The 26,270-nt window shown below is 35.6% G+C and overlaps 1 protein-coding gene across 1 annotated transcript; it reads left to right on the top strand.

Moving 5' to 3' along the window:
• The first annotated feature begins 17,096 nt into the window (after positions 1-17,096).
• LOC107790011 (small ribosomal subunit protein uS7) lies at positions 17,097-19,778 on the top strand. The gene is made up of 4 exons (XM_016611900.2): positions 17,097-17,305; positions 18,721-18,992; positions 19,212-19,415; positions 19,509-19,778. The coding sequence occupies exons 1-4, from the start codon at positions 17,207-17,209 to the stop codon at positions 19,561-19,563; spliced, it is 630 nt and encodes a 209-aa protein (XP_016467386.1). The 5' UTR covers positions 17,097-17,206; the 3' UTR covers positions 19,564-19,778.
• The last annotated feature ends 6,492 nt before the right edge of the window (positions 19,779-26,270 follow it).

Raw genomic sequence — 26,270 nt, 5'->3', positions numbered from 1 at the left:
ATTATTTGTCATCCTACACTACTTACCTCATTTCGCGCTTGGATCCGTTGAAGTATATCTTTCAAAAGTCTATGCCGACAGGGAGACTTGCGAAGTGGAAGATATTGCTCACAGAGTTTGACATCATCTATGTGATTTGGATTGCGATGAAAGCCCAAGCATTGGCCGATCATTTAGCCGAAAACACGGTCGATGAAGATTACGAGCCATTGAGAACTTATTTTCCCGATAAAGAAGTGATGCATATCGATGAACTGGAGCAAATTGAAAAACCAGGCTGGAAACTTTTTTTTGATGGGGCTGCCAACAAGAAAAGAGTCAGAATAGGAGCTGTGCTTATTTCTAAAATAGGGTATCACTATCCTGTTACGGCTCAGCTTCGGTTTTATTGCACCAACAATATGGCTGAGTATGAAGCCTGTATTTTGGGTCTAAGGCTAGCTGCAGACATGGACATCCAGGAAGTCTTGGTCTTGGGAGACTCAGATCTTCTGGTACATCAAATTCAAGGAGAATGGGAAACGCGAGATTTGAAGCTCATACCGTACCGACAATGTTTGCATGATCTTTGTCAACGGTTTCGATCAGTGGAGTTCAGGAATATTCCAAGGGTCCATAATGAGGTCGTCGATGCTTTGGCTACCCCGACATCAATGTTGCACCATCCAGACAAAGCTTATGTCGATCCTCTGCATATTCAAGTCCGAGATCAGCATGCTTACTGTAACATGATTGAAGAAGAAATTAATGGCGAACCATGGTTCCACGATATCAAGAAGTACATCAGAATGGAGATATATCCAGTGCAAGCCACGAGGGATCAAAAAAGAACAATTCGACGGTTGACAAATGGATTCTTCTTAAGTGGAGGAGTTTTGTATAAGAGAACACCATACCTTGGATTATTAAGATGCATAGATGCTAGACAAGCTACGGTTGTCATGTCTGAAGTACATTCGGGAGTCTGCGGACCACATATGAGAGGATATGTGTTGGCAAAGAAAATTCTCCGAGCAAGCTATTATTGGATTACCATTGAGCTAGATTGTATCAATTTTGTGCGCAAATGTCATCAGTGCCAGATACACGGAGATTTGATTCATTCTCCACCATCGGAATTGCACACAATGTCGGCACCATGGCCCTTCGTTGCTTGGGGCATGGATGTCATTGGACCAATTGAGCCAGCAACATCCAATGGGCACAGGTTCATTCTGGTAGCCATTGATTATTTCACCAAGTGGGTTGAGGCCAAAACTTTCAAATCGGTGACCAAGAAAGCAGTGGTTGATTTTGTTCACTCAAATATCATCTGTCGATTCGGAATCCCAAAGGTGATCATCACAGATAATGGTGTTAATCTTAACAGTAACTTGATGGAAGAGGTATGTCAATAGTTTAAGATTACACATCGCAATTCTACCCCATATCATCCCAAGGCGAATGGAGCAGTCGAGGCAGCCAACAAAAACATAAAGAAGATACTTCGGAAAATGGTAGAAAGTTAAAGGCAATGGCACGAAAAATTACCATTTGCGTTGTTGGGATATCGCACTATTGTCCGTACTTCGGTAGGTGCAACTCCTTATTTGTTGGTATATGGCACTGAAGCAGTAATACCTGCAGAAGTTGAAATCCCTTCCCTTCGAATTGTCGTTGAGGCTAAGATTGATGATGATGAGTGGGTCAAAACCCGTTTGGAGCAGTTGAACTTGATTGATGAAAAAAGATTGGCAGCAGTATGTCATGGCCAGTTATATCAAAAGAGAATGGCAAGAGCATACAACAAAAGGGTGCGTCCCCGAAAGTTTGAAGTGGGTCAGCAAGTGCTGAAACGTATCCTTCCACATCAGGTTGAAGCAAAAGGCAAGTTCGTCCCGAATTGGCAAGGGCCATTTATTGTAACCAGAGTATTGTCCAATGATGCTCTATGTTTAACAGATATCGAAGGAAAATGCATAGACATGACCATCAATTCTGATGCAGTCAAGATATATTATGTATGATTTCTTTGTTATAATTGTTGATTGTTTGTACCGGGCATTGTTTCGAAGATTGAAATGACGAAGACAATTCGTTCTGCTATCTAAACACTCTACCCTTTGTTCCCCCTTTTGATCTTTATTTATTTCTTTCATACCCCTCTTTTGGAATCAATCACGAAAAAGAAAGAAAAAGAAAGAAAAGAAAAAGAGAAAAGAAAAGAAGTGAAGAGAGAAAGTATAACAACAAGGAAATTCAAGTGTGAACTACGTTTGACCTGATTCCTGTTAAGGATACGTAGGCAGCCTCACGGCTCGGTCATAGTAAAATAAAATATCAAAAGATCCCCAAGCAAGAAACTGGGGCAGAAGTTGTACTTGTAATAAGAAATGTGATTCCAAGAGTTGTAATTTTAAACCCATGTCAAATTGTTTTGAGCCTTTAATACCCTTTCTTTTTAACCCCATCCAAAAGCCTACATTACGGTCCAAAGAAAGACCTTCCGATCAGTCTTCGAGAGATGCCAAGTTGAGCAAATAGAGGTGATTTATATCAGGATAACACTCTGGTCCAAGTAGGAAAAGTAAAAATGAGAGAGTCTTATCGGTGAAAACCTTCACGGGCACCATGAGGCGACGAAAGCTGAGAGAAAGTAAAAATAAGAGAGTATTATCGGTGAAAACCTTCGCGGGCACCATAAGGCGACAAGGAATTGAGGAAGAAACGAATGAGAGAGGTTTGTCGGTGAAAACCCTCCAGGGCACTGTAAGTCGAACAAGGTCCGTAAGTTGGCGGAAAGTAAAATTGGGTTGTGGAAATCTTGGAGAATAAAGTAAAACAATTGGAAAGGAGATTGGTTAAATAGACTGGGCTGATTAATCCAAAATGCATACCATGATCATTGGTGCTAGTGACTCCACTCAGATAAGTTCCTTTTTCCTATCTCCAACAGTCATCCAAATTTGGATTTTCTTCTTTATTCTTAATTCTCAAAATCGTCGCATTTCATTGCTATTAATTTTACTCCTCTAAAGCTCTTCCAAGTTTAGCCTTGTTCCAACAAATAAGAAGGAATGTCAAAGTGTACTACCAGATTCAAAATTGCACAAAGCAAAATACGGCTAGGACATGCTGGAGATAGTATGATGAAAAGTGGGACCTAGGGTGTAAGCAAAGGTTAAATCGGTGGAAAGGTTCAGTAATGTCATGAGAGATGTATGGTTACGAATAAAAGGGTCAGAAGTGAAAAATAATAGTTGGGGATCCTGCAGTTAAGGATCAATCATAAGATCAAAATAGTCCTTTCGACCAGTTCAAGGCAGTCTGTTGAAGCAAAGCATGGCAAAGAGAAAACCATCCCCAGCAAGAATGCCACAACTAACCACCACGTTTTAAACTGACAAGATTTTCTTTGATTTGAAATAGGGGCAAAGATGGCATTTATTTTAGGAAACACCCTGTAAGGAAGACAAGTACCATGCAGGTTTGATCGCAGAATTGTAAGGACCCTCCTGGAAAATAGGACTTAGTTTAAAATTTAAAACAGTCATGAGTAGTAAAATCTAACATAAATGTATCCCAAGGAATAAGATGGTTTTAAAGTTCGCATGTTTAAGATATGATTCAATTAGGAGTTTTCAGGACCCTCCTGGATAATGGGGCCTAGCTTTGAGATCTCCATTAGATAACAAGGTTTAGCATAAGTTCTTGTTGTAGGGTAATATAATTTAGCCGTAGAATTGTCACTCTTAAGATAAGACTTGATTTAAGAGTTGTCAGGGTCCGCCTGGATAATGGGACGTAGTTTAAAACTGGTTCGGATAATAAGATTTAGCATAAGACATACCCTTCAGTAGATACAATTTAGCTTTGAAATTGTCATTTAGTTAAGAGTTGTTAGGACCCCCTTGGGTAATGGGACCTAGCTTTCAAATTCTTAGTAATATTTGGTAATATGATTCAGTTTAACACTCACAGATGCATCCAGCTACCAAACTGGGGCAGAAAATTTTCTTTTGTTTTGTCTATTTTTGTCGAAGATAGGTGCCTATCTAAAGAACAAGGAAGAACAGTTGAAGTATCAGCAATCAGGCGTCCACCTGGAGAACAAGGAAGAACAGTTGAAGTATCAGCAATCAGGCGTCCACCTGGAGAACAAGGAAGAACAGTTGAAGTATCAGCAATCAGACGTCCACCTGGAGAACACAGAAAAGCAGTTGAAGATTCAGTAATCAGGCGTCCACCTGGAGAATAAGGAACAACAATTCAAGTTTCAGCAATCAGGCGCCCACCTGGAGAGCAAGGGAGTACAATTCAAGTTTCAGCTTTCAAGTTCTTACTGATATTTGGTAACATGATTTAGTTTACACTCATATATATGCCCAACTACCAAACTGGGGCAGAAATTTTTCTTTGCTTTTGTCTATTTTGTTGAAATCATGAGCCCACTTGGAGAACAAGGGAATACATTTCGAGTCTCAGCAATCAGGAGCCCACCTGGAGAACAAGGGAATACAATTCAAATTTCAAGTAGTCAGGAGCCCGCCTGGAGAGCGAAGGGAAGAAGCAATTCAAATTTCAAATAATCAGGAGCTCGCCTGGAGAACAGAGGAAAGGAAACAATAGTCAAAGGAAGACATTTAAAAGATTCAGCAATCAGGTGCCCGCCTGGAGAAGAAGGGAAAGCATTTCAAAAAATATCATTCAAGTCAGCCACAAAGGGACTTCTAAGGAAAATACAAGTCAACGAGGCAACATCAGTCACAAGATCAAGTTTGAAAATAAATCTTTGTAAAGCGTAGATTATAGCTTAGTCTAGCTTCTTCATTTTTGTCATGGTATAATAAGGAGGTCAGTAGGCAGTATCAGCAGCAGCAACAACAGTAACAGTAAAACCGTAGCTTCATGGTAGTCCCAGCTACCAAAACTTTCCGAACTACATTGACCTGATTCCTTTATAGCCAAGGATATTTAGGAAACCTCTGAAGCAGAGGTTCGGTCAAATCTTTCAAAAAATGTTTCCCACGGAGTATTCAAACAGGCAAAAATCGCTAGTATCCGCTCACTTTATCTTTGCACGAAAACTTTTCGTATTTCCGGACAAAGAGGGGCAGCTGTGAGCACGTTTTTTTTTCTCATACGAATTACTCCAAAAGAATTCCCAAAATTAGGTCTTTTCTTTAATTATGTGTTATTTTTAGGAATTATTGCGCGATTTTCCTGATTTTTTGCATATGTTTGTGTGCATGTTTAATTTTATTAATGCATTAAAAATACAAAAAATATAGCATTTACATTTAAGATTTGATTTTTACATTTTTGGAATTAATTAATAATTAGGTATTTTACAAAAATGAAAATTCACAAAAATAACATATTTTTGTATTTTGGTCAAATTGTGTGATTATCTTTTAATTTAGTGTTTAATTATTTGTGATAGGTATTATTTAAAGTTAATTAATATTTTTAAAGTTAATTTGGGTTTTTATAATTTAATTTAGGATTTTAGTTTTAATTTTGAAAAATAGTTTGGAAATAAATAGAAAGGGAAAAGAATTCTTGGGCCAATTCAATTTAATCCTCAAGCCCAAATCAAACACACCTAATACCCAACTAAAACCGATTCAAACCCTCCCCAATACCCAGCCCATCACCATACTAAACCAAACGACGTCGTTTGGACATGCTTCAATCTGAGCTGTTAAAAATCATTCATCCAACGGTCTAGAACGCACCCCATCACCCGTATCCGATCCAGACCCATTTTTCAAAGACCGATCCGGTCTCAAAGGTGTTTAAAACGTTGTCATTCCATTTAGTCAGATGATCCAAGCCGTTGATCTCATTTGATCGAACGGCCTGGATCCAATTTCACCCCCAGTATTTATTTGTCCAAACAGACCCCAGCCCCTCAGAATACCCCCCTCATCTCACTCGTCTCACATCGTCTCTTCAGAGACGAGTAACCCTAGTAGCCGCCACCCTTTTCCACCGCCCTAAACCTGGCGGTGCCGGCTCCAATCCGCCTAAAAACCATACCCCATGAACATCGCAAGCCCCTCATACCAAATCCCTGCTCCAGTTCCCTTGAACATCCCTAGAACTATTCGAATCTCGATTTAAAGGGATGAACCCTAGCAGCCGCCACCATTCACCACAGCCTTCCGGTGGCGGCGCCGGCTCCAATCCCTCCCAAATTAACACCGTGAAGCCACCTCCCTCTCCTCTTCCTCAATCCACGATTCGTTACCCTCGAATTAAACCAGAAATTGTCGAATAATGAATCTAAGTTTTAAACCTAAAACTGCAGAGTCAAGATTCGCTGATACTTTAAGCTAATTTTGACTTTATCCGTGTGTTCTTGATAAGAACACACAGTTAAAGTCAAAATCTGGTTTAAAAATTGAAGATTCAAATGTATTCTTCAGTTACTAATGACCGGTGAGTCTCTGTCCTAATTCTATGTTTATATTCTATTAATTTTTATTCTGATATTCGTCTTCCTCGTCTCTTTTTCTTTTTTTGGTCAATTTCATTTGAAATTCAATCAGTTCTTTGTATAAATTATTTCTGTTCATTGTTGTTTCTTTAAGATTGGTTTTGTGGATTTGTTTCATATAATTGGGATATCAGCTTGTTTTAAGACTTTGAAATCGTATCTCGTTTAATCACTTAGTCAGAATAATTAGGATTAGTTTAGTAGTTTGGTATAACTTCTTGTTTAACACTGTATTAACAAGAATTGACTATTATAAGTTTTATGCAAGTGATCACTAATTGAGAAGCTTCTAATAGTGGTAGGGTAGTAATTGCATTATTGAATTAACTAAAAGCACTAATTTAAGTGGATAATTTAAAATGGAGAAGATAAGTTGTAGTGGAAAAGGCACTACTTAAATGCCCATTTAAGGGAGTTGAAAATCAGAAGAAGAACATGGAGATAGATACAGAAGAGAGAGGCTGGTACTTAAAAAAATACAAAGAAAAATAACGCTGAAAATACTGAAAAAAAACTGGAAATTACTGTTTCATTTATTTCTATTTTCTGGTTTTCAATCTCGAATTGGCTGAAACCATCTTCCATATACTATTTCATTGAATTATCTGGGGTTAATAGCTATTTTTTTGGGTTAAAACTGGGTTGTTCCTTCCTATCTCTGCTGACTGCTAAGCTTTCATTTCTTTGGTGTTTCCTTTGCTATCATCAGGTACACATTTTGAACCTCAGTGGTTTATGTAATGGATTTGCAGAATAAATGAGAAGCTGTCTTAAAGCATAAATTCAGTATTAGGTTGATCCGTGTAAAATTTTCTTTTCGATTCTGCTTGTGATGTACTGTATTAGTCAGTCAAGTTTAGCTCGAAATGTATAAGTTTTCCATTAATGCGTTTAACTTAGAATTGTGGTAGATTGGGAATTGTTTGCTTGAACTCTGTGGTTTAAATTATGCATATTGAATTTGGGGTATGGATTATTTGGAAGAACTTTACCATGTTGATCTTCATAAAAGGTTCCTCTTCATTTCTTTAATATTTGGTTCATATATATTGCTAAATATGTTAATGCTATATTTTTAAAAACATTTTATGGTATAAGAATTTGAGAAGTTCTAGTCATGTTAACATTTAGTGTTAACGCTCTTAATATCGTTCTTTGTAATTAAAGGTTTGAAAGAAGAATCATTCCAAGAAAACGAGTATTCTAATAAATATAGTCGACAGAGTGTAAATGACCGAGCTATTCCTGTAAGCCTAAATAACTTCCGTAAATTGTTAATTTGATCATGCATTAAGTCTTAAAGGGAAATTATAAAAATAGTATATATAAAGGAGATAATACTAGGATAATTTTATTTGAAATAGTTTCAAGAATTGGATTAGTTTGTTCATTCCCATTTTTTAGAGTCAAGAATCGGTTCTCTTGATTGTGATAGTTATGTGATTGTATTTTCAAATTAATGTCTTTTTATTACGTTAATTAGTTACAAAAGGTCATGGATAAATTTTGGCCGAGTTGTTGCTCGCGTTTATATGTTAATTTTAACAAAAAGGTTTCAAGAAGAGTATACTAAATAGGCATAGAATATTTTATGCCAATTAGTGAAAAATAATCATAAGAGAGGAAGTGATGCGGGTTGAGAATTAATTCAAGAGCATTGCAAAAAATAAAAAGAGGGCTAAAAAATTATGAGAGGATGAATCATGAACTAATTTAAGACACTTTGTAATAGAAACAAAAAATATAATAATACACAACCAAATGTCTCGAATCTAAGAGGAAAAATAAATGGAATATCCTGAATACACTAGTATGCTTTAGGTTGGTGTTAACCAGTCAAATTTTTTTTTGATTATGTACACGTCCGCATGACATAGTTATGATTTCCCAAGTTAAAATCAAGGTATGCGTTCGCACAACTTCAACCAAACTTGTCTTAATAAAATAAACAAAGCGTTATTGCTTGTGGACACGTACGCGTGACATGATTTTGACGCGCCAAAAGAAAAGAGTATACGTATGCGTAACTCAATTCTTTAATTACGCATAATTCAAGTGATTTAAAAGTGATAAAAAAATAATTGCACATTGGTTTTAAAAATGAGTAATTAAACAATAAAGCCAAGTATAAATTGCTAAGCGACCGTGCTAGAACCACGGAACCCGAAAATGCCTAACACCTTCTCCCGGGTTAACAGAATTTCTTACTTAGAATTTCTGGTTCGCAGACTTCAAAAGGAAAGTCGAAATTTCCTCGATTCGGGATTTAAAATAAACCGGTGACTTGGGACACCATAATTTATTCCAAGTGGCGACTCTGATAAAAATAAATAAATAATCCCATTTCGAATAATGTCACTTTAATTGAAAAAAACTCCCTTATATCATCTTTCGGGGTGGTAAAAAGGAGGTGTGACACCTAACCTGACAGATTTCCTTTCAGAAGAGATGATATATTTATGTTTCAGTTGTTGTTTTTATGACAAAAGATAAGAGTGAAAGATAAGAAAATAAATTGGTTATATATATATATATATATATATATATATATATATATATATATATATATATATGTCAGCACAGCAGATAAGATGAAAGACTCATGAACCAACTAGCAAAATATCAATTCAAATGGAGTAAGTTAGACATGCATGGACACAACCGATAGCAAACCCTTGATGGTAACCACACACGACCGATATACCCGATCCATCATAATAGAATATCACACCGGTGTAAATACATGAATAGGCATAACTAAATAATCACGGGACATATCTAAATAATGAGCAAAGTATGATAACACATATGAATAACTAGAACTAGGGTCAAATAATTGAAGCATCCATGTGTCATACTAAAACAATACCTGTAATCAAAGGCGTCGAAAGCAATTGCCTCTGGCCTGCCAGGAAATACATAGAAATGGGTCTGACCACCGCCTGAATGACCTCCCTCTCTAGCGCGACCTCATGCAGACTGTGCCCCACCCCTGGCTAGCTGTGCGGGCAGTGTAGCTGCTGGTGCTAAAATCATAGGCTGAGAGCTCTGCTGTGCAACCCTACTCAATAGTCTAGAGAAATTTCTCGTGAGATGACTCAAGTCCCCCCACTCAAAACAACCTCTCCTCTGACGAAGCTGCTGACCCTGATAATCTGAATAACTGTCTGTGGAACCCTGTACAGATGGAGCATGGTAAGAACTTTGTATCGGAAGTGCACTGAATGATGACTGAGCTGCACGTGCACTATAGGAATTGTGGCTAACCAAGGAACTACAAGGAACATGGCGAGCTGTTTGAACGAGTCTAGAAGAACGACCTCTAGTGTAATGTGACTGGCCTCCTGATGAGGCACTACTGAAACCACCTAAATCACGAGGCCTTTTGGCCTTTCTCTCCCCACACTCCAGCCTACGAACCTGCTCCAAATGCCTAGCAAGCTCAACCATCTAGTTAGACCTAGCATCCATCGCAACCTCTAGAGCCATACTGTAATGTAAACCATAGTTGAGGCCATCAATGAACCTCCCGATCCTCTCTCTCTCATTGAGAACCAACCATATAACATGACGTGTCAAATTTGCAAATCTCATCTCGTAGTGGGTCACAATTATACCTCCTGGCATAGCTGTTCAAACTCTCTGCAGAACTCCTCTCTACTAGTCTGTGGGACAAACTTCTCTAAGAAGAGAACTGAAAACTCATGCCATGTAAGTGGCGCTGCGCCAGCTGGCCTGCTCAACTCATAAGCCTGCCATCATTTGTAGGCTGCCCCTTACAGCTGAAAAGTAGTAAATGCAACTCCACCGGTGTCCAAAATACCTGCTGTGCAAAAACTTTGCTAACACGTGTCTAGAAAATCTTGAGCATCCTCTGACTCCCCTCTGCTAAATTCTGGCGGCTTAAGCCTCCTAAAGCGTTCCAACCTCTTCTACTCATCAGCACTCATAGGTGGACCAACCTTGGCCCGAAAAGCAACAATTGCAGAACTGGTAACACTTCTGGTGTTTGATGACCTTGAGCTAGCTGCTCCAGTGTACGGCGACAGGAGTCTGGGCACCTCCCCAACCTATGAGGTAGCTAGTGCAACTGGGATCAAAATCGCTCGATCCAGACTCGTACACACAGTCAAAATCTGATCCAAGGCCTCGTAAAGGCCAAGAATAACAATAGGCATTGTCGGTGTCTAAGCTGGTCCCACGGCTCAACAGTATCTGGAACCTACTCCTTAGCTGGAGCAAGTGGTGGCTCCACATGTGCTGTTCTATCTATAGTATGTGCCCTACCTTAGCTTATATCGCGGCCCCGACCTCTTGTGGCCCTAACTGGTGGTACTAGTGCCCGTCCGCTTGATCCAACTGCACGTGTCCTCGCTATCTATATGAAAATAGAAGAGTCAAGGTTCAAACTTCGAAATTAAGAAATGCGTACAACAATGATGCAAGAAAGTGAAGTTTTCCTAACAGTTCAATAGCCTCTCTAAGATAAGTACAGACGTCTCCGTAATGATCTGCAAGACTCTACTAAACTTGCTCATAACATGTAATACCTATGAACCTAGGGCTCTGATATAAACTTGTCACGACCCAAAAATCCAACTAATCGTGATAGCGCCTAACACACTTGCTAGGTAAGCCGGACATAACAATAAAGAACCATAATAGCAGAAATAGCAAAATTAACGTAAGTCTGAAACCTTAATATAGCAAAATAACATGAATACATGATAAATCCCCCATAACTGATAAATACAAAGTCATGAGCTCTAAAATGAAACATACAAGTCTGAAAGCTAAACATCAATATTGTCTGAAATAAAGACAAGAGTACAATATGGAAAGAGATGCCAAAACTGTGGTCGAGAATGCAGCTCTATCTTGTCTCTCAATGATCAACTCAACTAGCAAAACTCTGCTACCAGTGACTGGGTCCGACACCTGGATCTGCACAATAAGTGCAGTGTGTAGCATGAGTACAACCAACCCCATGTACTTAGCAAGTATCATAACCAACCTCGGCGAGGTAAAAACAACAAGAGTTATAAATGATACTCGCTATAACTTGTACAATACATAAATTCAACAAGTACAAAATAATAACATGATCAAGTTATAAAGCACAGAAGAAACAATCCTGGTGTACACAATTTATCAAGTACTCTGCTTAGTCAATAATCCAGCATATAAAGATGATATGTAAGTAAATCAGGTATTTAATCATAGAATTGCAAGTAAAGATGAAATGCAATAACCAACAACAGTGGACAGATTTTTCTCAAAATTTCCAATACAGTACCAAATAACTAATCAGTTTTTCTCAATTCGTATGTACACCATCAAGAGAAAAACATGAGAGGATGACCGTATGGGGATGGATCCATATCCACATGTTGTACGGACATAGTCTAAAATCGACCCTCAAACCATCAAATCTCACTCTCCAACAACATAGTCTAAAATTCCCCAAATTTCACCTTAAATTCACATAATCTAGGTGTAATATCAACGGGTAATCAATATCTATCATCAAATTGAATAGTCTTTACTTACCTCTTCAATTGCCGCAAAAAGCCTCCCAAAAATCGTCTAGTTGAGTTCCAAAACTCCCAAAATGAGAAAACAACCAAACCCTCGAATATATGAAGTCTACTAGTGATTTCGCATTTGCGGTCACTTAGCTGCATCTGCGGTGCCGCTTCTGCAGAATAGTGGCCACGTCTGTAGCTCCCTCCAAGCGCTTGACCATCCATATTTGCGGACATTCTATCACATCTGTAAGTCCGCTTCTGCGAACTCCTTCTGGACCTGCGAGCTCCGAATCCTCCATCCTATTCCGTTTCTGCGCTTACTCTCCCGTATCTGTGGGCTTGCAGATGTGGCAACAACCTCACATCCATGCTCTTCCACAAATCTAGCCTCGCCCGCTTCTGCGATCACCGTGCGCTTCTATGGCTTAGCACCTGCAGCTAATCCCTCGCAAGTGCGATTACATGAGAACTCCCAAACTTCAGCAATCTTTCAAAGTCCAAAAATGATTCGATCTCAACCCGAAACATACTCGAGGCCCCCAATACCCCATCCAAACATACCAACAAGTCCTAAAACACAATACAAACCTACTTGAAGCCTCATATCACATTAAACAATATCAAAATCATGAATCACACCCCAATCCATGTCTAATAAAACTAATGGACTTCCAACTTCTAAAACTCATGCCGAAACACATCGAACTAACCCGGAATGACGTCAAATTTTGTACACAAGTCCCAAATGACACAACGGTCATATTCCAACTATCGAAACCAAAATTCAAACCTGATATTCATAAAGTCAACTCTTGGTCAAATTTATCAACCTTCTAAACCTTCAACTTTCCAACTTTCGCCAAAAAGCATCAAATCAACATACAGAACTTGAAATCCAAATACGGACATATGTCTAAGTCCAAAATCACCATACGAAGCTGTTGGAATCATCAAAATACCATTTTGGAGTTGTCTACACAAAAATCAAAGTCCGACAAACTCTTTCAACTTAAGCTTTCAACCTTGGGACCAAGTGTCCCAATTCACTCCGAAATTTCTCCTAAACCAATCCAACCACTTTGACAAGTCACATAACCACAAATGAACATAAAAGAGGCAATATATAGGAGAACGTGTTACAATATACAAAACGACCAACCAGGTTGTTGTAACGTGTTTGACTAGTTTTGGTAAGTCTATGATTAATGGTTAGAGATTGGTAAATTTGGGCTTATTTTGAACATTTTCGTAAGATTCTCTTTTAAAAAATTAATGATAGATTAACGGAAAAGTTACACAACACATCAAACATATATACTCTATTAACCATTCGTAGCTATACTTTCAATAAATTTACCATTCATAATTGTATTTGAATTTAATAGAAAATCCATAAAATAATAGATTAATTATTTTGAACAGAAACAAGAGAGCAACAAGCTCTCGTAGCTCAATTGGTTAAAGCGCCCACTTAGTTAAAGAGGTCTTGAGTTTGACTCTCAACAAGAACATTTTATTTTTCTGTTTTTCTATATTTCGTCTTAGTTATATTCGTTAATGAATATAGCCGATACAGGTTGTATCCTTTGTATACACCCTTGTATACAGTCGATACATGTTGTATCCTTTATATATATCAGTCGATACAGGTTGTATCCTTTGTATACACCCTTGTATTTTTGCCTTGGTTATAGTTGATACATGTTGTATTCGTTGTGCAAGCGAATATAATTGCGCAAATGAATACAGTTGATACAGGTTGTATTCATTGTGCGAGTGAAAACAATTGACACAGGCTGTATTTGTTGTGCGTTTGAATACAAGTGATACGAGCTGGTAATAATTGAACTGTAACTACGAACGGTAATTAAGCAAACTATAATTACTAGGCTCTAAACTACAGTGTTTTATGAATATTCCTCTAGATTAAATAATAGTGTACACATATGTCAATAAGCTAAATAACACTGTTCAAATAGGACATGCCATAAATTTTTGACGGTCATACAGTCATCTCCAAAGCCCAAAACTAGAAAGGTATTATGTATTGGACCTAAGTGGGTCATATGGCTAAAAAAGGGGATTTGCATCTATACTCGCTTTTCGGGTCACGTTTTAACTTGTGCCCGCTTTGCAAAAAAATTTGCAAGTGTACCCACTTTTTCGTGTAACTTCAGCATACAGGGCTGAAGTAGCAAAAGTAATCACGCGAAACTTCAGCATTCTAGTAGACGGGCCTGAAGTAGCAAGTGTGCTGAAATTTTTATTTGTAATTGCTGAACTTAAGCATAGTAGCTGAAGTTTTGTTCTCTATTTGCTGAAGTTTTTGTTTGTAATTATTGAACTTAATCATAGTAGTTGAAGTTTTATTCTCTATTTGCTGAAGTTTTTTTTTGTAATTGCACTAAATAAGCTGAAGTTTTTTGTCCTGGATTCATTAGTTTTGTCATTAAGCTTTTTCAAAAACTTCAGCAGAAGATGTTGAAGTTATTTAGTTTATTTATAAAAACTTCAGCACTAAATAAGCTGAAGCTTTTTTTTAGTCCTGGATAAGCTTTTTCAAAAACTTCAACAGAAGATGCTGAAGTTATTTAGTTCATTTGTAAAAACTTCGGCACTAAAAGCTAAAAAAAATTTGTCCTGGATTTATTAGTTTTATCATAAAGCTTTTTTCAAAAATTTCAGCAGAAGATGTTGAAGTTATTTAGTTCATTGTAAAAACTTCAGCACTATATAAGCTGGAGTTTTTGAAAAAACTTTCTAACATACTAGATAAATAATCAGATTGCCAACAGTATCTAAATCATAAATCTTGGAAACAATAAATGTGAAAAGAACATAATTATCATTGTCTACTAACTTACGTACGTGGAAATATTCACAAATTATTGTCTACTAACTTACGTAATTATTTATAATTTATTTTTAAATAATATGATAAACATATTTATGGCAATCATCCCATGAACTAAAGTTTCATAGCAGCATCAACAACAACAGAAGAAAGAAGAAGAAAAAGAAAACGAAGGAGGAGGAAAAAGGGGGCCAGAGTTGTTTAAAACATGGGTACAAGTTAAAAAATTTTTAAAAAATAGGTATAGGTTAAATGGGGGCGACCGTGCAATTTTTACCACTATTAATGCATTTGACGGTCATACAGTCATCTCCAAAGCCTAAAACCCGAAAGGTATTGTGTATTGGACCTAGGTGGGACTCAAGTAATTTTGATTAGGGATTTTTACCTATCTATACCATATATGAAACCTTATTACCCTCAATGTTTAAGGTTTGTGTTTATTACATTTAAGCATACCAAATTACCATTTCTATACCATAATTCAAATTATGGGCATAATTAATGCTTTATTTATATTAGGCGTTAATTTAGGAGCGTATATTCTCCCATTTTCGTTTACCCGCCTCTCTCTCCTCCCACCCCCATACCTCCCACGTTTCTCTCTCCCCTGGACTCGACGACCTCAAACGGATTTAACGGAATTCAAATCTGACTGAAACGCCTCTGTTTTTCGAAGAAGAAAGGGTTCGTTTGATTTTTGTTTTCAGGTGGGAACGACTGTTATCTTGGGAGCTAGGGTGGTTTTTGATTTTTCTCCTTCTGGTTTTCACTTTGAGTTCATCCAATTAATGAAAAAAGACGTGATACTAAATCACTTCTAAACTTCTTCTCATATTTCTTGATTGGAATGATATGAATTGCTTTTTTGGCAGCTTTTATTTGTAGTTTTTTGTAGAAATTTTGTAGATGAAGAGCCAATTGTAGAAATGTGACATCCACAATTAATCTGCAAATTGTCTGCAAAATTTTACAAAAACTACAAATTAACTACATTTAACCTACATTATAACTACAATCTGGAAACAATTTACACATGAAAGTTCTTCAAGTTGGAATTGGCCACAACTACATTTCTTGTTTTCTTGAAAGAAATTTTGTAGTTTTTTTTAAAGAAATTTTGTAGTCAATATTTTTTTTCAACATAGATTGTAGTATAAATGTAGTAATTTTGTAGATATCCTTAAAAACAATACAGCTTTATACAATACTAAAACTGATTTGTAGGAATTTCGTAGATGAATAGAAATTTTGTAGTCAACATAGATCGTAGTTTAATTGTAGTATAAATGTAGTAATTTTATAGATACCCTTAAAAACAATACTGCTTTATACATACTTAAAATAATTTATAGTTTATTTGTAGATAAATGTAGGAATTTTGTAGATATTAACATAAAATCAGACTTCATCTTCTCTTCCTTCTTCTTCACAAAAAATACAGAGAAAATTTTGTAGTCAATATTGTTTTTCAACATAAATTATAGTTTAATTGTAGTATAAATGTAGTAACTTTATAGATACCCTTAAAAACAATACAACTTTATACAATACTTAAACTGATTTGTAGTTTATTTGTAAAAATTTTGTAGATAAGGATTTGTACTGAAAAGAACTATTTTATACAATTATTAAGGATAACACGTCACTACAATTGTGTGTTATATACGTTAATGCATTTATATGGCCATTATGAAGTTTCCATTTTGGTCCTTTACAATATATTATTTTATTCATCCGTAACTGAAGAATAATGACCGAATTAAGACTTTAGTGACTGGATTACCTTTAAAGTTTTTTTTTATTTTAGGAATTTTTACCTTCCTATATCACATAAGGAAACAAATATGATGTGAATATGAAAATATATTTAGTCCCAAATTTTTAGGCGCCTAATTTGGAAGGAATAAGCTATTCAAATATTTATCCCAGATTTGTAGGCGCCTAATTTGGAAGGAATCAGCTCTTAATATTGGGTATTTAATGAATGGTATAAATTTTGTAGGAAAAATATAAATATGGTAGGTAATAATGAAAATATACACATTTTTAGTAATAAGGTTTCAGATATGGTATAGATAGGTAAAAATCCCTAAAAGAAAAACACAAAACCCATAACGTAACGAGAGAGAACAAGTTGGACCGGCTAAACTGGCCCAAAAATGTCTCAGCCCAATTTTAAGAACGCAGGTGTAATTCCCAGGTAAAATGAAGGACAATATAACTTTCTTTTTACTCGCTTTAGGGTTTTTCCTCTTCATCTTCTTGTTCACTCGCAAGCTCCTGTAAGTCCCCTCCTTAAACCATTCTAATCCCCCTCGAGAAAAGAAAAGAAGAGTAAAAATGGAAGCAGCTGCAGTTGTAGTAGAAAGCCAAAATCAGCAAGAAAAGGCTCACACTGATGTTATGCTATTCAATCGTTGGTCCTACGACGACGTTCAGGTTTCAATTTTGCCTCATTCCCCTTTATTTTATTCCTTTTGAATTGATTACTTCCTATTTTATTTGCATTATTTTGTTTGCTTTGTTTATATTTTTGTTATTTACCTAAGATTTATGTTGGGGAGAGCCTTTTTGTTTTTTATTATTAGTGTGGCTTTTGAATCGTAACCGTTTAATAATAATTCCATTTTCTCAAATAGGAAAAGATCTCTGCTTGATTTGTCCAATTTGGGTTAGCAGGTTAAAGGAAATTATGGCTATTATAGTAGCTTTGGTACTAATACAGTTGTATTAACATCAAAATTTTATTTTTAAATATAATTTCATTTTTATGATACTTGTTTTTGTTGGAATGTACCATTAGTGTTAGATGATTTTTCTTCTAATGAGAAGAATCTCAGCTTGTTGTCAGGGGCATGGCTAGCTGTTGGCCAGGGGGATCAATTGAATCTCCTTTACCGGAAAAGGGAAAAAATGTTTTTTTTTTTGTTTTTAATATAAGCAGTTGAATCTCCTTGACACAATGAAAGATTCTAGTGTTGTGGAAAATGGGGTTAAAAAATTGCTTCATGTCACACGTTCAAATTCTAGTATTCTCTTAATACCCTTATCTGTATTCTTGGCTCTGCCACTGCTTGTCGTCAAGTTTGTTTTCAAATTAAGGAAAATATATTTTTTATGGATTGGTGAAATTGAGGAAAATATTGCTGACCTTTCTGTTTTATCTTCGTTAACTGCGGTTCATTACTAGAATGAAGGGCGACCTCGTCCTAGAAGATAGTAAAACTACTCATTTTTGCTAATTCTAGTGATTGTGTAAAGTTTTTTTTACCTACTATTATGTTCAAAATAAAGTGCTTGATGTTATTGTGTACAGTTCTTCCCTACTATTATGTTCATAGAATTGGGTAAAAATTGGCCCTTTACGAAACCTGAAGGATCAATAAAGAATAGAAATTGTTGGTTGCAGCTTTAGAAAAAAAATTCCAATAGTTAAATGCTAATGGTAGCATAGGAGAGAGAATTTATAAATCCCCAAGTCCAATATGTTGATTAAGAAACTTGAAACACTATGAAACATAAATTCTTAGGTGTATCTATCATATATATTTCTTGTTTCCTTGATCTTTTCCATTTAAAGAGATGCCCGCTAAACACACTCAAATTGGGCAGAATATTGTTGGTTCCACCAATCAGTAACATGCTGACAGCCTCACACAAGGTGTACTTATTTATTGTTGTAACCTGTTATATGGTGGATTTTTATTACTGAAATTACTTTCTGCAAGTCCAATGCAATGTTTGTTTGGTTATATTAGTAATGTAATTCCATATGGATTCTTCATGAATACATTAATTTAATGTTGGCAATAACATTTCTCTTCAGTGCCTTCTTAACGTTATTGCTCATGCAGATAAGTGATATTTCTGTTGAGGATTACATAACTGCTACTGCTGCCAAGCATCCTACATATACGCCGCATACGGCTGGGAGGTACCAAGCCAAGCGGTTCAGAAAGGCTCAATGCCCAATTGTAGAGAGGTTGACCAACTCACTGATGATGCACGGAAGGAACAACGGGAAGAAGCTGATGGCTGTTCGTATTGTCAAGCATGCTATGGAAATTATCCATCTGTTGACCGACCTTAACCCAATCCAAGTGATTGTTGATGCTGTTATCAACAGGTTTAGAGTTTGTTTTTATTTTTGCATATTTATCAGCTTGACACTTTCTTGCTGAGGCTTCTAGTTTGTTAGAAGATTTTCATACCATGTCTTCTTTGTTCTATTTGAATGTGCACTTAAAATGAAATAGTTTGAGCATTATCATGTTGCAGCATGCTTCAGATATTTTAGTCTTTCTAATTTTTCCTTTTCCATTTTACAACAACCTGTGCAATGCAGTGGACCAAGAGAAGATGCAACTCGTATTGGTTCTGCCGGAGTTGTGAGGCGTCAGGCTGTTGATATTTCTCCACTCCGTCGTGTTAACCAGGCAATATATCTCCTCACAACTGGTGCACGCGAGAGTGCTTTCAGAAACATCAAGACCATTGCAGAATGCCTTGCAGATGAACTCATCAATGCTGCCAAGGGATCTTCCAACAGGTAATCCTCCTACTGCCATCATTTTTAGTCATTAGCTCCTTTTTGAATGCAACTACTCGTCTATGCCTGCTTACTGTTTCTGTGCACATGCAGCTACGCTATCAAGAAGAAGGATGAGATTGAGAGGGTTGCCAAGGCCAATCGTTAAGGGTTCTTTCCGTGCAGTATGGATAATTCCTGTTGGTTGGATAGTTTCATTTTGAGGCGTCTTTTGTTCTGTACTTTTTGTTGTTATTATTAGGAAGGCAATTTGGAACTAATGGATGAGTTTTCCTTTTGTGAAAAACTTGAATAACATTGGTATATGGCAGAAGTAGTGATGTGAAGTTGGATTTTTGCAATAGCAGCTATGCCTAGTCGAAATCTCTGGTTTTTGCATTTGTATTTTGTTCTTTGTCAGTTTTTTGTTCACTCATTGGTAGGCTGTTGAGAAATGTTGTGTGGGCAGTTTTCTCAAATTTAAATTTCACAGTATCTTGCATATGATAGACGGAATCAAGGGAAGTGTACAATGTGTAATTTTTCCTCTGAAATAAAGTTAGGTAATACTAGGTATTGGGGAATCTGAAACTGACTGTACTTCAGCTAACTGGAATCTGATCTTGTTGTAAATGACATTGAAATTAAGCCCTTTAACTTTCTCATTTTTTGCCGTCTTAATCTTTTATTTCTTAAGATATAAAATGTGTTGTTCGTAAAAATGTTTAATTGTGGCGATCTGCTATGATGTTTTTCCTGTCTGTAAGTCCGAATTATAAAGTTAGAGAAGTAAAATCTGGAAACAAGATCTTAGTATTGTTTGGACGTTAAGTATTTGCGCAGAACTTGCAAAATTGTGAAACTGTACATAAATATGATTTATTTTGTCAAACCAGTGTCGCTGAATCATGTTTGAGCCTCCTATTCTTAGTGAATACAAATCTTTTCCAAAAAGAAAACATTGTAATACAGCATCAAAATTATAAGAATTCTAAGATAAAGCAGACACGCCTATTATAGACAAGGTAGTGGACAACCCTTTGGCAAATTATTTTACCACCCCTAAATTCTTGAGCAGCCAATTTAAACTTCTTAAATGGGTGCCAAAGGAGCTCTCCTTTTTCTTTTTCTTTTATTTAATAACTTCGAAGAAGAAAAAAAAAGCTCCTTATTCCTCATGTTTAAGAATTGTCTGTTTTGCCAAGTTGGAAAAATTTGCTTATTTTGAGAAATACGTTGTCCAAAAGTACTTATAAAAAAATACTTTTGGTGGGAAATAATTTGTGTTTGACTAATAAATTTGAAAAGCACTTTTGAGCAACAATTAGTGTTTGACCAAGCTGTTAAAAGGTGTTTCTAAGTATATTTTTCTCAAAAGTACTTTTCAAAAAAGAGCTTCTGGGGAGAAGCTACTTTTTTTTTCTCAAAAACTACTTGTGCTCTATGCAAAAGCACTTTTTTTCCTTAAAAAAGCTTGGCCAAACACCTTTATCTTTGAAGAAAAAAATACTTTTGACAAAAAAAGGGGTTTTGACATAGTTACCCACAAAAACAAAATTGTTACCTTTGTCTACCCATTTGTTTTTCTACCTATAAAATAATTATATTTCCTACCCATAGTAATTTTCGTGGGGAATTTTTTCTTTATTCTCCACTTCGTTTTTATTTCTATGCTTTTTTTTTCTTTTTTTCTTTTCTCCTTTTCTTTTTTCTCGTTTTCTTCTTCTTTTTTTTCTTTTTTTTTTCTTTTCTCATTTCATTTAACTTCTTTTTTTATATTCTTTTTCTCTTCATAATCTAATTTCATTTACTGTTTTCACTATTTTTATTATTCTTTTTTTAATATTATTACTAAAGAAAAATCAAATTGTGTACCAATTAAATGTAGCTAATACAGCCAAAAAATATTAACTAACATATGATACAAGTATAGTATATAGTTATACCAACATGGTATACAATTGTACGCAAATAGTTAAATAAATTTAAATCAATTATTAAACTGAAATTTTATGAGTTGTCAATAAAAATTCTAAAAGGATCTAATTGTAAAAGTATATCGGTACATTATATAGCATACTATAACATATTTATTTTTTTGCATTTTCAATTTGCCCCTCACGCTGGGTAAAAGCTTAAAGCAAATTAAAAGGGAAAAGGCAAGTGAATTTACGGGTAATAAGTATACTATTATAGTATATTGTATACTATTACAACATACTGTTACAGTTTATTGCATATTATTACAGTATACTATAACAATATATTGTATACTATAATTGTATATTTTTGTAGTATAACTATATATTCCTAATGTATATTGTATATTGTAGTGGTATATTGTTAGGTAACTGTGTTCTTCTTCGATTACTACAATATACCATTGCAATATATTGTAAACTATAATAGTATACTATTGCAGTATAGCTATATACTCCTATAGCATATTGTATACCGTAGCAGTATACTATTGGGTAGCTATATACTATTCGATTTTCAGCTAAAAATTTCGATCTCAATCACCTTAAATCAGCTCCAAATGCTATCAAATTTCAGTATAAACTTCCAGAAGGTATTATAAGCAATATTTAACATCACCCACTTTAAATCAAACAAGAAATCTTCAAAATAAAAATTTTAAGCCAAGGCAAGAGCAAGAGCTAGAGCTAGGGAAAGAACGATAAAGAAAAAGTGGAGCAGAATTGAAACTGGCCAGAGGTCAACTTCTTAGATAATCAGATCTAATTTCTTTTTGAAGAAGGATATAAGGGAAATGGAAGAACAATTTTGTAAGAATAAATTACAAGTAACTCAAGAAGTAGCAACTAAGGAAATAATTCAAGGATCTGGAGTTACTAAAATTACGACCAAGCCTTATTTTTCTTTCTGAGTCACTTTCATTCTCACTTTACAAAACCCAAACTACCCAAAAATAATAATTCCTCAAACTAACAATAATTCCTCAATTTTGACGAGAATATTTCAGGAAACCATATGGGCAATACTTTTTTTAGCAAAAAATTTAGTATTTCGTTATTAGTTTTCTGAATTTTTTGAGGTGGTGACTGTTGGATCTAATAAAAAGAAGAAGACGGTATTTGAATATGTAGAAGAAACTAAAGAGATAAGGCTGAAAAATACATAAGGGGTTTCAGAGAAAAAGGAAAATAACATGCATTGGGGAATTGCTGATATCAAGAAGAAAGAGAGAAGAGAAGAGAAGAGGCCGCACTCTTTCTGATTTTTCTCAGCTATTTTAATAGAATAAATGAATAATCGGGTAAATAGTTTGGGCCGCATGAGTAGGAGTAGTAAATAGTGTGGGCGTGAGCATTAAAGGGTAAATAGTTTGGAATTAATGGGTATAAAGTGAGATTTTCCCCAAGAAAAAGCACTTTGGCCGAGAAAAAAGCTTGACCAAAGGGCCTATTAGTATCAAAATATGTCTTCTGAAATTAAAAAATAGCCAGATTTACAAGTGGTCATTCAAAAATTACCACGCTTTAAAAAGTAATCGAAATTTAGCCACTTTTCATGTAAAGATAAATCTGAGCGAAAACACTGTTCAAAACCCGGAAAATACGCCAGTATATTATGCTGGAGTTCTAACATAAATATACTTGAACTCCAACATATTATACTGGAGTTCCAGGATAAGTATACTGGACCTCCAGCATAATATGATGGAATTCCAGCATAAGTACACTAGAACTCCAGCGTAATATACTAGAGTTCCAGCAAAATATACAGTCCAATATAATATGCTGGAAGTTCATACACAAGTGCTCGAATCTCCAGTATATTATGCTGGAACTTTTCGAGTGTTGGTGCACCAAGTACATCCATAAGTTCATACACAAGTGCACCAAACTCGAGTATATTATGCTGGACTGGTCTCTATTGCAACAAAATAGTGGTTATTTTTCAGTGACTTGGCAAACACTGGCTATTTTTTAATGATCAGTCTGAAAACTGGCCAGCCCTTGCTATTTTTACTCTAATTTTTCATTACACTAGATGCCGTTGGCCCGTGCTAATACGGGCCCAACAATTTGTGTTAATTGTATTATTCGATAAAATTTAACGTAGTGATTAGTCTCTAAATTCAAAAAACAAAAAATCAAATTATGTTTGGACATAAACTTCACTTAATGAGAAATAATTTTCAAACAAATTTTTTATTTTAAATTCTCTATTTCAATGTTCGAAGTATAAATAACGAACCAAAAATTAACACATACATTATTCTGCAAATAATATTTCAAGTTGAAGTTGACAAATTACATGTCCAAATTAACCAAACTTTTAAATATTATTTTGCAACTTCAAGTAAATATTGTCCAAATGCATACTAATAATTACAATATTTATTATATTATGTAATTGAAAAACAAAGTCAGCACACAAAATGACATGAAGTTACATTAGAATATCAAGATAGTAATTCGTCAAATCAACATTATTAGATAAATAAATGACGCTAACATATGAAATTATAAGTAGCTTTAGTAGTTCAATATTTTTTGTAGGAAGGCGACAAATTATAGTCTGGACAAATGAAGTCTAGGTAAATAACTTTATTATTAAATTACATAGAGATAAACCTTTTAGTGAAACCTTTTTTTCCCCCTAAAATATCGAGTCTTCTGAGTAAAATTTCCCAACATAGCGATTCTGAAAAAAATACCGTTTTAAATCGGGTATGTTTAACCAAAAAGTGGAATTTCGATTAAAGCCTTAATTTAGAAAAACTCGGGTTACTGATAATCAAAGAATGAATAAAGAAAAGTGATTTTGCCAACAATAAGATAAACAGAAGAAAATAAAGCAAACCAATCTATTCAGATAGTATTTCGTGTCCTTACAAAATGATCCATTCTCTTCCTTTATAGCTATCTCCAAGTTATACGTTATGCCTTTGTCATAATGTCATTATAGACAATTAAAGGCATTAAATGCTGCGTTACATAATCATTGAGATTCAATACAGATTCCCTAACGTTTTTAGTATTTAATGCTTATTAAATACTGTATCTATACTCTCTTGTGCTGTCAGATTCATCTCTCTTGTGCTGTCAGATTCATTCTCCTTGATTTTTGGATTAAATAGGTACGAGCGTTGAGTCTTCTGAATAACCGCTCGTGTCTCTTCATGTGCCTCTACTCGTATCTGTTGCAACTCGTGCCTCTTTGCCAATCATAACTCTTTGACCAGTCTACGTGTCATGACACGTCATCTTCCAATGACTTTAATATGTAAACTCAATTTTCCCCAATACAGATAGTCCCCCCACTTGCCATTTATTCATCAATTGAATATTTGGGAAGTGGAATTCATTAAAACGGGAATTTTTGTCACCATTAATGCTGCAGAATCAACGCTTCATTTATCACTTCTATTTAATGCTCTTCACGCGTGGCACCCCTTTTATTGGTACTGCAACTTTGCAGCGCTTTTTAGGGCTTTTCACGGCTTCGCTAACCACGAAGCGTCAGTTCTCATTATGACTTTTACATCATTACACCTTTTCCTTTGACGGTTGCTTCGCAGTATAAATATAGTTTTCTTCTTTGTCTTTATCACATAAAGTTTACAAAATATTCAGTTCTTGAATCTTTGTTTGCTTCTTCCTCCTACTATCATGTCTTCATCAAACCCTAACCCTAGAAGGGTCACCATAGTTGATAACTTCCCTAATGCCCCCAGTAGGAGCAGAAGAGGAGGTAGGCTTCATAATTTAGGATTTTCATCTTTGTGTGGTCTTCTCTTCCCTCACCTAGTTCTGGCCCTTCTTCTAGAACTAGAGGTTCTCTTTCACATAGATCTTCTTCTAGAGGTATGGAATCTTCTGAACCTCTTTGTGAACCTCTAGTAGAGGATATAGTTCCTGCGGAACTATCTTTCTATAATGACAGAGAATCTCTTAGAAATCAAGTATCTTCCTTAGATCGTGCTGATATCTATCCCACTCAAATCATTGAAGGTTTGATTTCTTTAGTTTGTAGAGACTGCCATTAGAGTCATGACTTTCCTATCATTATTCCCAATCCGAATCAAAGAATAACCTCTTACTTAACCAATTTTTCCTTTGTCTATACATACCCTTTCACATTAGGATTCAAACCTGGTATTGATCCTGTTATTCTCGAGTTCTGTCGTTTCTTTGATGTTTGCTTAAGTCAAATTGGCCCAATAATATGGAGGGTTGTTGCCTGTTTGAGGCATTTGACCAACATAGCCAGTGTGCCTTTTACTTTCCCACATCTAATTCATCTTTATTCCCCTAGACTCTTTCGCAATGGTATTTTTACACTAGTAGCCAGGAGCAAAAGAGCTCTAGTTAGCCCTGAAGATGACAAAGACCGTGGCTGGTATGTCAGGTTTATTGCTGCCCACACTATTGGTTTAGTGGCTGATGAGAACGTTCCCTTCCCTGAGAGGTGGAATTTTGCACGTGAGTCTTCTAACTTTCTCATACCTTTTTCTTCAATTTTGTTGATTTTTCTAATTTTACTTTTCTTTTCTAGCAACCATGGGAGTTGTGGAAGATGTTCCCAATTTCCGTGATTGGGTAAGAAAGCTGTTGAGTATTGCACCAATGGATGGTAGATCTTGGAAGACTCTTTCCCAATGTTTTGGTTGGAAAGTAAAAACTCATGGTAAGAGCTTTTATTTTATTTTACAGATTGTTTTTTCCTGAACTTATCTCAATCCTTCTTTCTATCAGGATTTGCTATTCGAGGAGTTACTGCTGAGGCGGTTGCGGCTTCTCGTAGCTCTTTGGAAAAGGCTCAAGAAATAATTCTAGGCTCTTCATCGGAAAGAAAAGTCATTGATGACCAAGATTCCGAAGAAGAGGAAGACGAGGGTTCATT

The sequence above is a fragment of the Nicotiana tabacum genome, chromosome 6 (genome assembly GCF_000715075.1).
Source record: "Nicotiana tabacum cultivar K326 chromosome 6, ASM71507v2, whole genome shotgun sequence".
Lineage (NCBI taxonomy): Eukaryota > Viridiplantae > Streptophyta > Magnoliopsida > Solanales > Solanaceae > Nicotiana > Nicotiana tabacum.
The sequence above is the reverse complement of the archived record's forward strand: the minus strand, read 5'-3'. Positions and strand labels throughout refer to the sequence as shown.